At 40.1% G+C, this 12,703-nt stretch overlaps 1 protein-coding gene across 1 annotated transcript in view; it reads left to right on the top strand.

The window, feature by feature from the left end:
- FMO5 (flavin containing monooxygenase 5) overlaps nucleotides 1–12,703 on the top strand; it is a 42,474-nt gene that overhangs the window by 12,627 nt on the left and 17,144 nt on the right. Inside the window, exons 2-4 of the mRNA XM_006861688.1 lie at nucleotides 3,989–4,177; nucleotides 6,738–6,900; nucleotides 8,843–8,985. Of these exons, the coding sequence (XP_006861750.1) occupies nucleotides 3,989–4,177; nucleotides 6,738–6,900; nucleotides 8,843–8,985 (495 nt within the window). The remainder of the gene's footprint in view (nucleotides 1–3,988; nucleotides 4,178–6,737; nucleotides 6,901–8,842; nucleotides 8,986–12,703) is intronic.

The raw sequence follows: 12,703 nt of genomic DNA, 5'->3' as shown, positions 1-12,703 counted from the left end.
AAGAGAAAAATTCAACTAAGGGTCTGTGCATAAAAATAATAAAACAACTCTTTGTCACTCTGCCATCCAAAGAGAGAAAGAAAGAAAGAAAAAGAAAAGAAAAGAAAATATTTCATTATTGCTTTGCAAAGACAATGAATTCTTCATGCACAGGTTTCCCCATGTCTCATTTATTTATGTTAATTCCTCAATTAATATGTCTCAATTTATTTAATTCCTTAATTAATTATGGCCCTGGCCACTCTATGAGCTTTTCTGCAATTTATTTTAGGTTTCATATAGTACAACCATTTTTTAGTCCTACCATTGCCCCCAGGTGTTTGGGAAGACATTGGGGACTCTGGAGTTTCACTCAGCATAATCTTCTCCAGATTCATCCATGTTATGTGGTTGTCGAGAGCCAGCCCCGACACTCTTATCTGAGAGTTCTAGAGGGAGGTATGTAGGAGCTCTGGTAGCGTAGTGGTTACGAATCGGGCTGCGAAACTTAAGGTCAGTGGTTCGAAACTACCAGCCGCTCCATGGGAGAAAGATGAGGCTTTCTACTCTGGTAAAGATTTACACCCTCGGAAACCCTGTACACGGTCACTATGGGTCGGAACCGACTTGACGGCACTTAACAACAACAGAAGGAGGTATGACGTCGGCGAAGAAATGAAGCTCACAGAATCAATGGGTCTTGTTAGATGGTGAATCTTCTCTCACATTTTATTTCTCCTCTTTTTCCCTTCATATTTTATTTCTCCTCTTACTTTTATTTCAGATTCTCAAACAGCTTGTATACTACTCTATACCATCAATTTATTAATCATTCTTTTCAAAGTAGTGGTCTAAATCATACATATTAATCATTTCTATATAGAACATCAAGAGCATCAAAATCTTCCTTGTTCCCCTTTACGTAGTTAGACAATATTTGATTTCTGTAAGCAAACCTCATTGCTCTAAAAATGTCACATTAACCTTAAAACATACTTCTAAATCTTAACTCCTATTTCTACCTTCACCTATTATTTTCTATAGATTCATTAATCACAACATGTACCTAGACATTATTTGCTATGGTAACTGACAACACAGTTGTTTCTCATGTTTGATTAAACAAGAAAAACAAGAAGCATAAAGTTTTGTAGTTAAGAAGAAATGGAGCAACTTCCTCATAACTTCTCTACACAAAACATCTAGTTAGATTTCTGCTTATGATCTAATACTATTCCCTTAGCCCTCAATTGCATTTTTGCTAATTTTCTAAAGGTCTTAATGTCCCTGACAGAAACTACACAGAATGTTGAATGTAATCTTAAACTTGGACTGGCAAAAACTTTAGCTGGTTTTTCCTAGTGGTGAAACTTATTGTTAGTGTGAAAAGCATTCTTTAGGACTATGCATGATTGAATATGGTGTGAATGTGCCTAAAAACAAGTTTCAAATCTCTAATATAATTCTTACTAAGATTCTACTGAAAACTTTTACCATAAAATCAAGAAAATTAAAAACAAGCTGACTAAAACAAAGAGACAGAAACTGCAGAGCCCTCCCACATGAGATTCCTCCTCGGGGCCTTGCCTTCCAAGGGGAGACCCACTGTGGCCCTGCTTAACAATGAGCCCTTTGTGTTTAGGGTCCTCCGCATGGCCTCTGCCATGTGGTGTTTTGCAGATTTTTGTTCTTTATCACTGCATAGTATTCCATTGTGTATATGTTCTTCCATTGATGGGCTTTTAGTCTGTTTCCATCTTTTTGCTATTGTGAATAGTGCTGTGATGAACGTGGGTGTGTATATATCTACTCATGCCGTGGCTCTTATTTCTTGGGAATATTTACCATCTAGAGGGATTGCTGGGTCATGTGGTATCTTTATTTCCAACTGACATTTCAGTTAGCAGCCAAGCACTTAACCATTACACCACTGGTGTTAAGTGCCATGAAGTCAATAGCGACCCTGTATAGGGTTTCTGAGGAGCAGCTGGTGAGCTTGAACTGCCGACATTGCAGTTCAAACGGCTTTGCAGTCTGGCGCATTAACCCACAGCGCCATACTAGGAAGGACTCCATTATACCATTAGGGTTCCTTATATCTTTCAAGCCTATTATTTTGTCACTGACATATCATAAATGGTAACTTTTCAAGTCTGTTGGATTTTTTAAAATTGTTCTTATTATGGAAAATCACCTTAGCCAACTTGATCCCTCTTCCCTTTCAGAAATGAACAAGTATTGATTGGGACACTGGCCATTATCAGACATTAACTGGCCACAAATGAAAATGTTTGTTGGCTTTATCCATATTCTGGATGGTGTTCCTCCCATTTTTATTGGAGAACGTTTCAGTCTAGGGACCTTTAATGGATCATTTCGATTCCTTCTGCCTGTCTCTTCCCAAACTCCAAGATCTCACTTCCTTTGGCTAATAATTATTTTACAATGGTTCTTCCAGGTCATTTCTTATCATTTATCCTACCTGTGCCTATATCACTGATCTAATTAATTTTCTTTAGCTTTTTGCCCATTTCTTATAGAATAAGTTCATATATACCAGCTTAAGATTCAAAGACCTCTATAATGTCTCATAAGGAGCTCTGGTAGTGTAGTGGTTACGAATCGGGCTGCGAACCTTAAGGTCAGCAGTTTTAAACTACCAGCTGTTCCATGGGAGAAAGATGAGGCTTTCTGCTCCCGTAAAGATTTACAGCCTCAGAAACCCTGTACAGGGTCACTATGAGTCAGAACCGACTCCAGGCAAATAACAACAACAACAAATATTTTATATTTATATATTTAATTTCTATATAATTCTTGTTGTTAATATATATAACTACAATATATACTTTGTTTTATATAATCTATGTGTTTACATTATACATGTAACTGTATATAAGTATTTTAAAGATTCTTAGGCAGCAGTGACTTGGAGTCTCATGGGTTAGCATTCAGAGAGTAGCTGAGGCTGGACATCTGCTATGGCCTCTTGCCTCATGTGCTTGGAACTCAGCTTGATAGCTGGAATTTCTGGGGGGGCGGCATGTATTTCTCTATTCCAAACATTCTCTTTGTGTGTCTAGTTTGGCTTGCTCACAGTGTGGTGGTCTTAGAGTGATTGGATTTCTGATAGGGTAGTTGCTGACTTCCATCGCAGTAAGCTTTCCAAAAGACCCAGGAAAAAGCTACATAGCTACTTATGACTTCATTTTGGAAGTCATTAAGTGTCGCTTCAACTGCATGCTGTTGTTCAAAAGCAAGTGAAAAAGTCAACTCAAATCCAAGGAGCAGAGACTAAAAAAACAAACCCAAACCCACTGCCATTGAGGTGGTTCTGACACGCAGCAACCCTTTAGGACAGAGTCGAACTGCTCCTTAGGATTTTTTGTTTGTTTGCTTTGTTAACTTTTTATTGTGAATTGAGTGATAGTTTCATGGGAGAACATCGGTTTTACACTCTCATCGTTTCATTGCAATGATTACAATCTGTCCGTGCATCGTCATCCAACAGTATTTGCTTCTATTCTCTCTGGTTATATGGGGGGATGTACACACAAACATCCTTAGGGTTTTTGAAACTGAATCTTTACAGAGGCAGACTGCCACATATTTCTCCCTCAGAATGGCTGGTGGGTTTGAACCATCAACCTTGCAGTTAATAGTCCAGTGCTTAAACCACAGTACCACCAGGACCTACACAAGGGTATAAATACTAGGAGGTATAGCTTTGACTCAGTACTGTATGTGTGGTTGTTGTTATTGTTGTTAGGTGTCTTCAAGTCAGTTTCGACTCATAGCTACCCTGGATAGGATTTTGGAACAGTGGATGGTGGGCTTGAACTAGCGATTTCATGGTTAGGAGCCTGGTTCTTATCCAATTTCACCACACCAGGCCTAGTTTGTTTTAACTGCATTTCTTTCAAAGTACTTTTTTCAAATGTATATTAATTATTTATATACCATACAGTTGGTTCTGAAATGGCTCTGAATGTTTTCTTGTTTATTGCAGGAGAGTCCTGAAGAAGGAAGGGCCAGTATTTACAAATCGGTGGTCATCAATACTTCTAAGGAAATGATGTGCTTTAGTGACTATCCCATCCCAGATCATTATCCCAACTTCATGCACAATTCCCAGGTTCTGGAGTACTTCAGGATGTATGCCAAAGAATTTGACCTCGTAAAGTATATTCGCTTTAAGGTAGGGAGTTTCATGTATATCTTTGTGTTTGAAGTTGTTTGTCAAATAAGTGAGTAGTGTGATTTCATTACAAATGTGTGCATTCAAAAACTGACTTGATGTGCTATGTATCTAGCCTACCCAAACAAAAACTCTTCTCTTTGTCCCTCTGTATCTGAAAATATTGTCCATGAAAACATATTTCTTCAATCCATTTTGGCTGTAGATTCAGCAAGCCACCTGCTAGAATGCTTTTATTTCGTGTAATTTGATTACAATAAAACAGGAGATGAGGGGAAGGTTTGGTGGGAAGGGTAAAACTTCCAGGCCCCATTATTTGTCTGCTACTGCGTTGCCCTTTTATACCTTCCAAAGTGCTTTCTAAGATATTGTTTTATATGGTCACTCCAGCGACCCAGTCAAGTACTTACTGGAAGTTATTGAGGCAACAGATAAATTAGCTCTGGTGTAGTGAGAAAAACCATTGAATTGGAGAACAAAAACCTTGGTCTACCCTGAATTAACTTGTATGTGACCTCAGATAAATAAAGTTACTGAACTTCAGTTTGTCTTACTTTCCTTGTTTGTAAAACAAGATGGTTATAATAGCTCATTCAGTGGTTCCTTCCTGCCCTAAAGTCTTCTGTGGTTTTTCAATAATTCTTAATCTTGGTCATTAAAAGATAGCTATGTATAACAATTGATAAAATGTCCCAATCTCCTGCCTTACGGTCATTCTGCTATATATTGCAGCAGCAATGGGCTCAAGCGTAGCAATGATTGTGAGGTTGACACAGGACTGGGCAGTGTTTTGTTCTGTTAAACATACAGTCACTGTGAGTTGGTACCAGCTCGATGGCACCTTACAACAACAAACTGCTAGAGACTAGATTTCTGGCTGTTAAAGGTTGCCACTTGTAATACATCTGCACTAAATAACAACAACAGACCCCTGTATGTTTAAGACTAGCCAGTGAGAACAGCACTTGGGATAAGAAGGCATCCGAGGATCTCAGGATGTCTGGGGAAGTGGGGAATTTAGTGCATGGGGTGTCATAAAAGCACTCAGTACCCTAGAGCCATGGTCCAAGAAACCTAGTAATTAGTGGTCCTCTGGAAGCAGAGGGTCCTGGGAGGCACAAATGGTTTATGCTGGACTACTAACCTAAAAAGGAGCTCTGATAGCTAATTGGATTACGTGTGAGCTGGGCTGATAACCTCAAGGTTATCAGTTCAAATCTACCAGCTGCTCTATAGGAGAAAGATGAGGCTTTCTGCTCCTGTAAAGATTACAGCCTCAGAAACCATATGCAGGGTCTCTGTGAGTCAGAACTGACTCCATGGCACATAACTGCCACTGCTAACCTAAAGGAATTCCGTTGTGGTACTGTAGAATAAGCACTGGACTGCTAACTGCAAGGCTGGCATTTCAAACCCACCAGCCATTTCTTGAAAACACTATACAGGATTAGTAGGAGCCAGGAATGACTTGGCAGTACTTAACAGTGACATTTACTGGTTGGCAGGTCAGTTCTAACCAGCAGCACCTCATAAGAAGGGCTTAATGATCTGCTGCTGTAAAGAAAACCCCCTATGGAGCAGTTTCTCTCTGTAACCCAGAGTGTCACCGTGAGTTGGATTTGAACTGATAAAAATGGGTTTTAGAAGCAAAGGAGGTACACATATCCAATTCTTCATCTCTATTTGTCAGAAGCAAAAGAAAAAGAAGGAAACCAAAGTCTCTGAGAAGAAACTAGTCTACAGGGCTAGAAGCCTTGCCAACCATAACCCTGACATCAGAAGAAGTAGGTTTTGCCAGGCCGCCGCTACCAACCCTTCTGATCAGAGCTACAGTGGTTAGAGCCTGGCAGAATGGGGGAGTGGGGGGAGACCAAAAACGTGGAACCAAACTAAAAATTTTTCAAAAGTGCAGATTTCCTGGGCCAGTTGAGATTCCAGGGCTCCCTGAGACTGCCAACACAAGGTACTTTTAAACCTTGAACCGAAGCTGTATCCTGAGGTATAGTACCAGATTGGTGCACAAAAATGAAGATTATTATCTGGGAGTAAATGCACCATTGAAAACTATTTGTATGAAACAAAAAGGTCAGCAATTCCTCAAGATCAAAAATAAGAAGGCTGGAAAACTGGAAGCAGGACAACGAGGATGTAATAAAAGAAAATATTGACACATTGTGAAAAAAAATGTGACTAATGTCACAGAACAGTTTGTATGGGAATTGTCAAATGGGAACCTACTTTGCTGTGTAACTTTTACCTAAAACACAATTAAAATATGTTTAAAGGAAGCAGCAGATTTTAAAATAGGAGTAGAGCATTAGCCAAACAACTCTATTGTACTTAACCTGCCTAATGGAACTTCTGTCAGACAAAAATAATATATATACCTATTACTTGTGGAGTATGAAGATTAAATTTCCCTGCATGACCTTTTTATATAAGGGTACCTGTGGCCTCAACCCTTTGTGTAACACTCTGTAAGCAGACAGTCATGTCAGGAAAGGTGTCCACTGTCTGGGTTGCACTTACAGTCCTCTGGGGCCAATCATTTTCTTGACAGACTTCTGTGTGCAGTGTGAAGAAGCGGCCTGACTTCCCTACTTCCGGCCAATGGGATGTGGTCACTGAGTCTGCTGGGAAGAAGGAGGTAAATGTCTTTGATGGAATCATGGTTTGCACCGGCCATCACACCAATGCTCATCTGCCCCTGGAAAACTTCCCTGGTGAGTAAACTACCATGACTGTAGCCTGTGACCTGTGGCCTACCCCTGTGGAGAGGGAGGATTGCAGTCTGAGTGAGCCCAACCTCAGAAATCCAGGAGACTCGGGCTTCCCTTCTTCCAGAGGCCAGCAAGCTGAGATGGGGATAGAATGACCTTTGTAGTCGATGTGCAATTTGAGGGAGTCCATACATTGCTCTCTGGTTGTCTTCTAGGTGGAACAGTATGAAAATGAATATTGGATTATTTTCTAAAAAATGAAGTAATGCTTCATTCTAGATGTGTCCCTGACATTTGGGCATTAGGAGCAGGGTAACAGATAATGGTACTTTTTGGGAATTAAAGGAAAATTGGGTTTTTTTTGGATCAAAAGAGAAAGCACAGAGTTGTTACAGATCAATATTATGTTGAATGAATAATTTTTCAACAACCAAGGAAACAAATAGACATGTTGGATTTCTAAGTGGGATATGAAAACTTGATAGAAGAAAGAATTTAAGTACAGTCTGTCCTGGTTTATCATTTTGCTAAAAAAAAAAAATATATATATATATATATATATATATGTTGTTGTTGTTAAGTGCCGTCGAGTCGGTTCCAACCCATAGCGACCCTGTACAGGGTTTCCAAGGGTGTAAATCCTTACGGGAGTAGAAAGCCTCATCTTTCTCCCACGGAGCGGCTGGTAGTTTCGAACCGCTGACCTTAAGGTTCGCAGCCCGATTCGTAACCACTACGCTACCAGAGCTCCTTGTCTAATTGAAATGTTATTGTTACTTGACCTATGCATATGAATGCAGTGACACAAAAGAGGCAACAAATCCTTACAGCAAGAAACATTCCCACTCCCTCCACACACAGAGTAGACAGAGAGGGACAACTTGGACATTGGATACCCAAATGGGGAGGGAGGGACTACAAAGGCAAGAAGTAACTGGCTTATAAGCTTTCAAGAGGGAACCTAGAGCTAAGGGGCATGGAGGAAGGCAGAATCACCAGTGAGTACTATCCAATTTGTCTAGGTGGAGCTGATGAAATGAAATACAGATGGGTAACATGCAACACTGTATGTTAAGGCCAGGTGAATAATGGTTATCAAGACGGATTGTGAGTGTTGGAAATGCAAGGGTAGATATTTTGTAGCAAGGAAGAGAGCGATTGTTTCTCCAGTCTAGGAGCGGAGGTCTCTGGGACCACCAACGGATAAGAGCCGAGAATGGGACCCCACCCAGAGAACCGGGGATGCCTGAGATGCAGACAGAGATGATGACAAGGAGGGATGAAGCGGCTGGGGACTTTGGATCCAGAGAGGGAAAGGAACTGTGGGCTGAAGACTGAGGGGGGCGGGGGGAGGGTATAACACGGGATTCTAGGATATGCCCTTTGGTCGGAAGATGTGGCATGGAGGGGATTGGAACCATGGCAATGTAATGATATACGATGGAATGAATATGGAACTGAGGTTCTCTCATGTAAACTATCATGTAATTCACAATAAAACATTAAAAAAATTTTTTTTAAAAAGAAATGTTAGTGTTGTTGTTAAGTGCCATTGAGTCGGTTCCAACTCATAGTGACCCTGCATAGGGTTTTTGAAGAATGACTGGTGGGTTTGATCCTCTGACCTTGCTGTTAGCAATCCAGGGCTTGTCCTACAGAGAGTATATGTTTAAGGGAGTAGAAGAATGGAAGGTTGTGTGATAGTTTGGATTTGTAAGTCTGTAAGTCCACAGTAGAAGCAGGTCCCAAATGAGTTAACCAGACTCTTTCTGGTGAGGAAGCTTAGGCTTTGGGAAAAGAAAATAGGCAGAAATATCAGACAGCAGCTGAGTGAAGGGAGAACACAGCAGAAAATCGGGGCTTAAACTCGTGTATCCAACTGATTTGACAAATAACATCCATCATATAAACCATCACTTAACAATTATTTGCCCTTCCTTTGCAGGCATTGAGAAGTTCAAAGGACAGTACTTCCACAGTCGAGACTATAAAAACCCATTGGCCTTCACTGGAAAGAGAGTCATTGTAATTGGTATTGGAAACTCTGGAGGGGATCTGGCTGTGGAAATCAGTCACACAGCCAAGCAGGTTTGAATCAGTGAACTATTTACTGTTCCACAACCATGGGAGCTGTAGGTGGCACCAACAGAGGGCATGGTAGCCCATCAGTACCAGTGGCAAGTGTAGGAATTGGTTTTGTGACCTCAGTTAACAATATGACTGATGTTAATGGAGCCAAGGTTCCCAGTTCCCAGTTTAGTGGTTGAGTTGGACTCACCCTAAAGAATTAGCTCATGACCACTGTGCTCCTAATCCCAACCAGTCATCTTCTCAGAGTATGTCTTGGGCTTGGAGGAAGGCCAGGTAATTTCTGGGAGAGCGCCTTGGAAGGTAGCACTCAGGGTATAGGATCGTTGTTAGCCAGCAGAAGTGCCATATCATGATCGTTGAAAGCTTATCACTCATAGGGCAGAGGCCATATTTTCCTCTTCACTCCTTAAATGAACAATTTAGTGTAATCTTTCCAGACTATGTGGGTATCAATCTGAAAAGCAGCCACAGAGTAGCACACACACTCAGCTTTCCTCAGCCTTCCCACACATTAGTATCCCATATAATTAGAACAATGCTCACTCTCATGCAATTTCTATCTGCTTGGTGGGATTTTTTTTTTTTTTTTTCCCATCACATGAGGGGCTTCAAAAAGTCCGTGAAAAAATGAAATAAAAAAACACTAGAAATTTTCCTTGAACTTTTTGAAGCTCCCTTGTATATTTTTGAACTGTGAAAAAAGTATTTTCAGTATAAATTCCTGGAAACAGACATGTCAAGTCTTGATAATTGTGTCATTATTAAAGCATAACTTTACTGACAATAAGTTAAGTGCTGGGTTGGCTCTAAGTAACATTAATTAAGCTATGTTTTTTCAAAAAATATGCTTTAATGCTCCAACTTTGCTAAATGGCCTATACCCAGCAACCTTTCCCCGTCATGCTTCTTAGTGTTATCCCCATCTATCACCACATAAGTGATGTCATGTGCTATTCATGAACTAGTTCAACAGCTGTTATCAGGAAAGAGACACATAAATAAAGAGGAAAAACATGTGTGGGCATGATGATAGAAGTAAGGGGACCCATGGCATGAGCCTTCTTTGCTACCATTGGCTGGTCAAATGGTCAGTTAAAAGAGGACTGACTCTTACCACACTGAGGAACTGCAGATTGCTGAAGAGCCATGTTTGGGTAAATGCATAGCAAAACTGTCTGTAGGGAAGTCAACATAATGTCCCACCGCTAATGCAAACCAAAGAAACTCATTTGCTGGACTCTTAACATTTTGCTTTACATATTAAATTGTATTTCTGAGAAGTTGTTTGTAAATCAAAAAAAGTTCAAGTGGACTTTTAAATTTCAGTGTGTCAAGCAAGCTTGTGGTATAATGCTTCTGTGAAAACATCCTCTTCTTGTAAAAAAAAAAAGTCTTCCCCACATTTTTCTCTTATAATTTCAGGTTTATAAATACTCTGCTTGGTTTTTTTTTTTTTTTTAAGAGGTATAGTTGGAAGACTGGAGTAAGGATCTGATAACCATTAAGTATTTATCAAGTGTTTACTATGTTGCCACACTTTCCCCAAACATACTATTTAATTCTCACAATTTCCTTGTGATGTATGTAATGTCACTGATAAGCAGAAAAACTTTAAAATAAGGTTCTGAGCCCTTCTATTACTCATCAGAAATTATATCGCCAGTATGCAGTCATTTGATTCCTAAAATGAACTGTGACATGTACCAGTGCTTAGTTGTGATGTTGTTGTTGTTGTTAAGTGGCATCGAGTCAGTTCTGACTCATAGTGACCCTGAAAAGGATTTCCGAGGAGCAGCTGGTAGGTTTGAACTTCTAACTTTGTGGTTTATAGTCCAGTGCTGATCCACCTTGACACATCATTACTTATGATGTTGTTGTTTTTATTGTTAAGTGCCATCGAGTTGGTTCCAACCCATAGTGACCCTATATAGGGTTTCCGAGGAGTGGCTGGTGAGTTTGAACCACTGACCTTGCAGTTCAAATGGCTTTGCAGTCTGGTGCATTAGCCCACAGCACCACACCAGGAGAGAATCTGAGTGTGAAGTAAGGGATTATCCCTTTGCAGACAGGCTTTCTTTCTATATCAGAGCTTCCTTACAGTTCTGGAAACGATCTCCAGAGAGCTTTGTAATATAAAAAAAGTGATCCTTTGCCAGGGATTGACCTCAGGTAATATCCAACTCTTTTTTTAATCATACAGTAGCGTAGTGGTTACGAATCGGGCTGCGAACCTCAAGGTCCGCAGTTCGAAACTACCAGCTGTTCCGTGGGAGAAAGATGAGGCGATCTGCTCCCGTAAAGATTTACAGCCTCGGAAACCCTGTTCAGGGTCGCTATGGGTCGAAACCGACTCGACGGCACTTAACAACAACAACAACAACAACAACAGACACTTTTGGGGCAGGGAGTTCTTTTCTTGATCACGTTAATGATTTGGATATCCAAAACAGCCAATCAGTTGTTTGTTTCAGAAACTCTGAGATATACTTTGTTTTATTTATTCAATTTTTTTTTATGTTATTCCTATTTCTAACTTAAGAAAAAAAAGTGAAAGTTTACAGACAAGAGCATCAGTTTTGCATCCAACAAATCAAACACTATGTTTCATCTTAATTATTGCAATCCCCTCCTGTAAAAACAGCTATCCCACTGTGGTTCCTATTTCCATTCCACCCACTTTCTCAACTTTTTCCTTAGGTAAATGCTGCCCTTTTGATTTTGAAACATTGACCGTTCCATGGTGAGCATACCTTACTAGCGTTGTTACGTGTCCTATATACCTATCTACTGCTCCGCTGAAAACTGGGCCACAAGGCTGAGTTCCTTTCCAGATGTGAAGGGTGGCCGAGGGAGGATCATAGCTTTAATTGCCTCCAGTCTCTTTCTGACCAGTACACCTGGTTTTTTGTTGTGTTGTTTACAATTTTGAAAACCTTAACGGTTTAGCCAGGGAAGGACAGAGAAAGCTTGACCAGCTTCCTGTTGTTCTTCTAGCAATCTGCATTTCTTACACTTAAGTCATCAGTGAATCATTCCTGAAGCAAAGGTTTTAGAGTCAGTCAGACCTGGACTAGAACTTCAGTTCTGAAACTTACTTATCTGTATGATCTCAGGCAAGTTATTCATTCTCTCCATACCTCTCATCTATAAAATAGATTTTCACATGCATGTGAGGCAATTGAAAATACCATGGCTTGCCACAAGTATGTGCCGTAGTCCTCAAAGTGACATTTTTGCTTGTTAACACTTTAAAGACACCTTGAAGCAGGTTTGCCCAGTGCAGTACATCATTTGATTTCATGACTGCTGCTTCCATGGATATTGATTGTAGATGCAAGTAAAATGAAATCCTTGACAACTCTAATCTTTTCTCCATTTATCATGATGTAGTTTATTGATCCAGTTGTGAGGATTTTTGTTTTCTTTATGTTGAACCATAATCCATACTGAAGGCTATAATCTTTGATCCATTAAGTCCTCTTCACCTTGAGCAAGCCAGATTGTATCATTTGCAGATAACAGATTAATGACATCCTCCAATCCTGATGCCATGTTCTTCTTCATGTAGTCTAATTTCTTGGATTATTTGCTCAGCATACAGATTGAATATGTATGGTGGAAGGATACAACCCTGACACACATTTTTTTAATTTTAGACTAGTCAGTACCCCCTTGTTCTGTTTGTACCTCTTGGTCTATGTACAGGTTCCACATG

Source organism: Chrysochloris asiatica, unplaced genomic scaffold (genome assembly GCF_000296735.1).
Source record: "Chrysochloris asiatica unplaced genomic scaffold, ChrAsi1.0 scaffold00042, whole genome shotgun sequence".
Classification (NCBI taxonomy): Eukaryota; Metazoa; Chordata; class Mammalia; order Afrosoricida; family Chrysochloridae; genus Chrysochloris; species Chrysochloris asiatica.
This window is presented reverse-complemented; position numbering and strand designations above follow the sequence as displayed.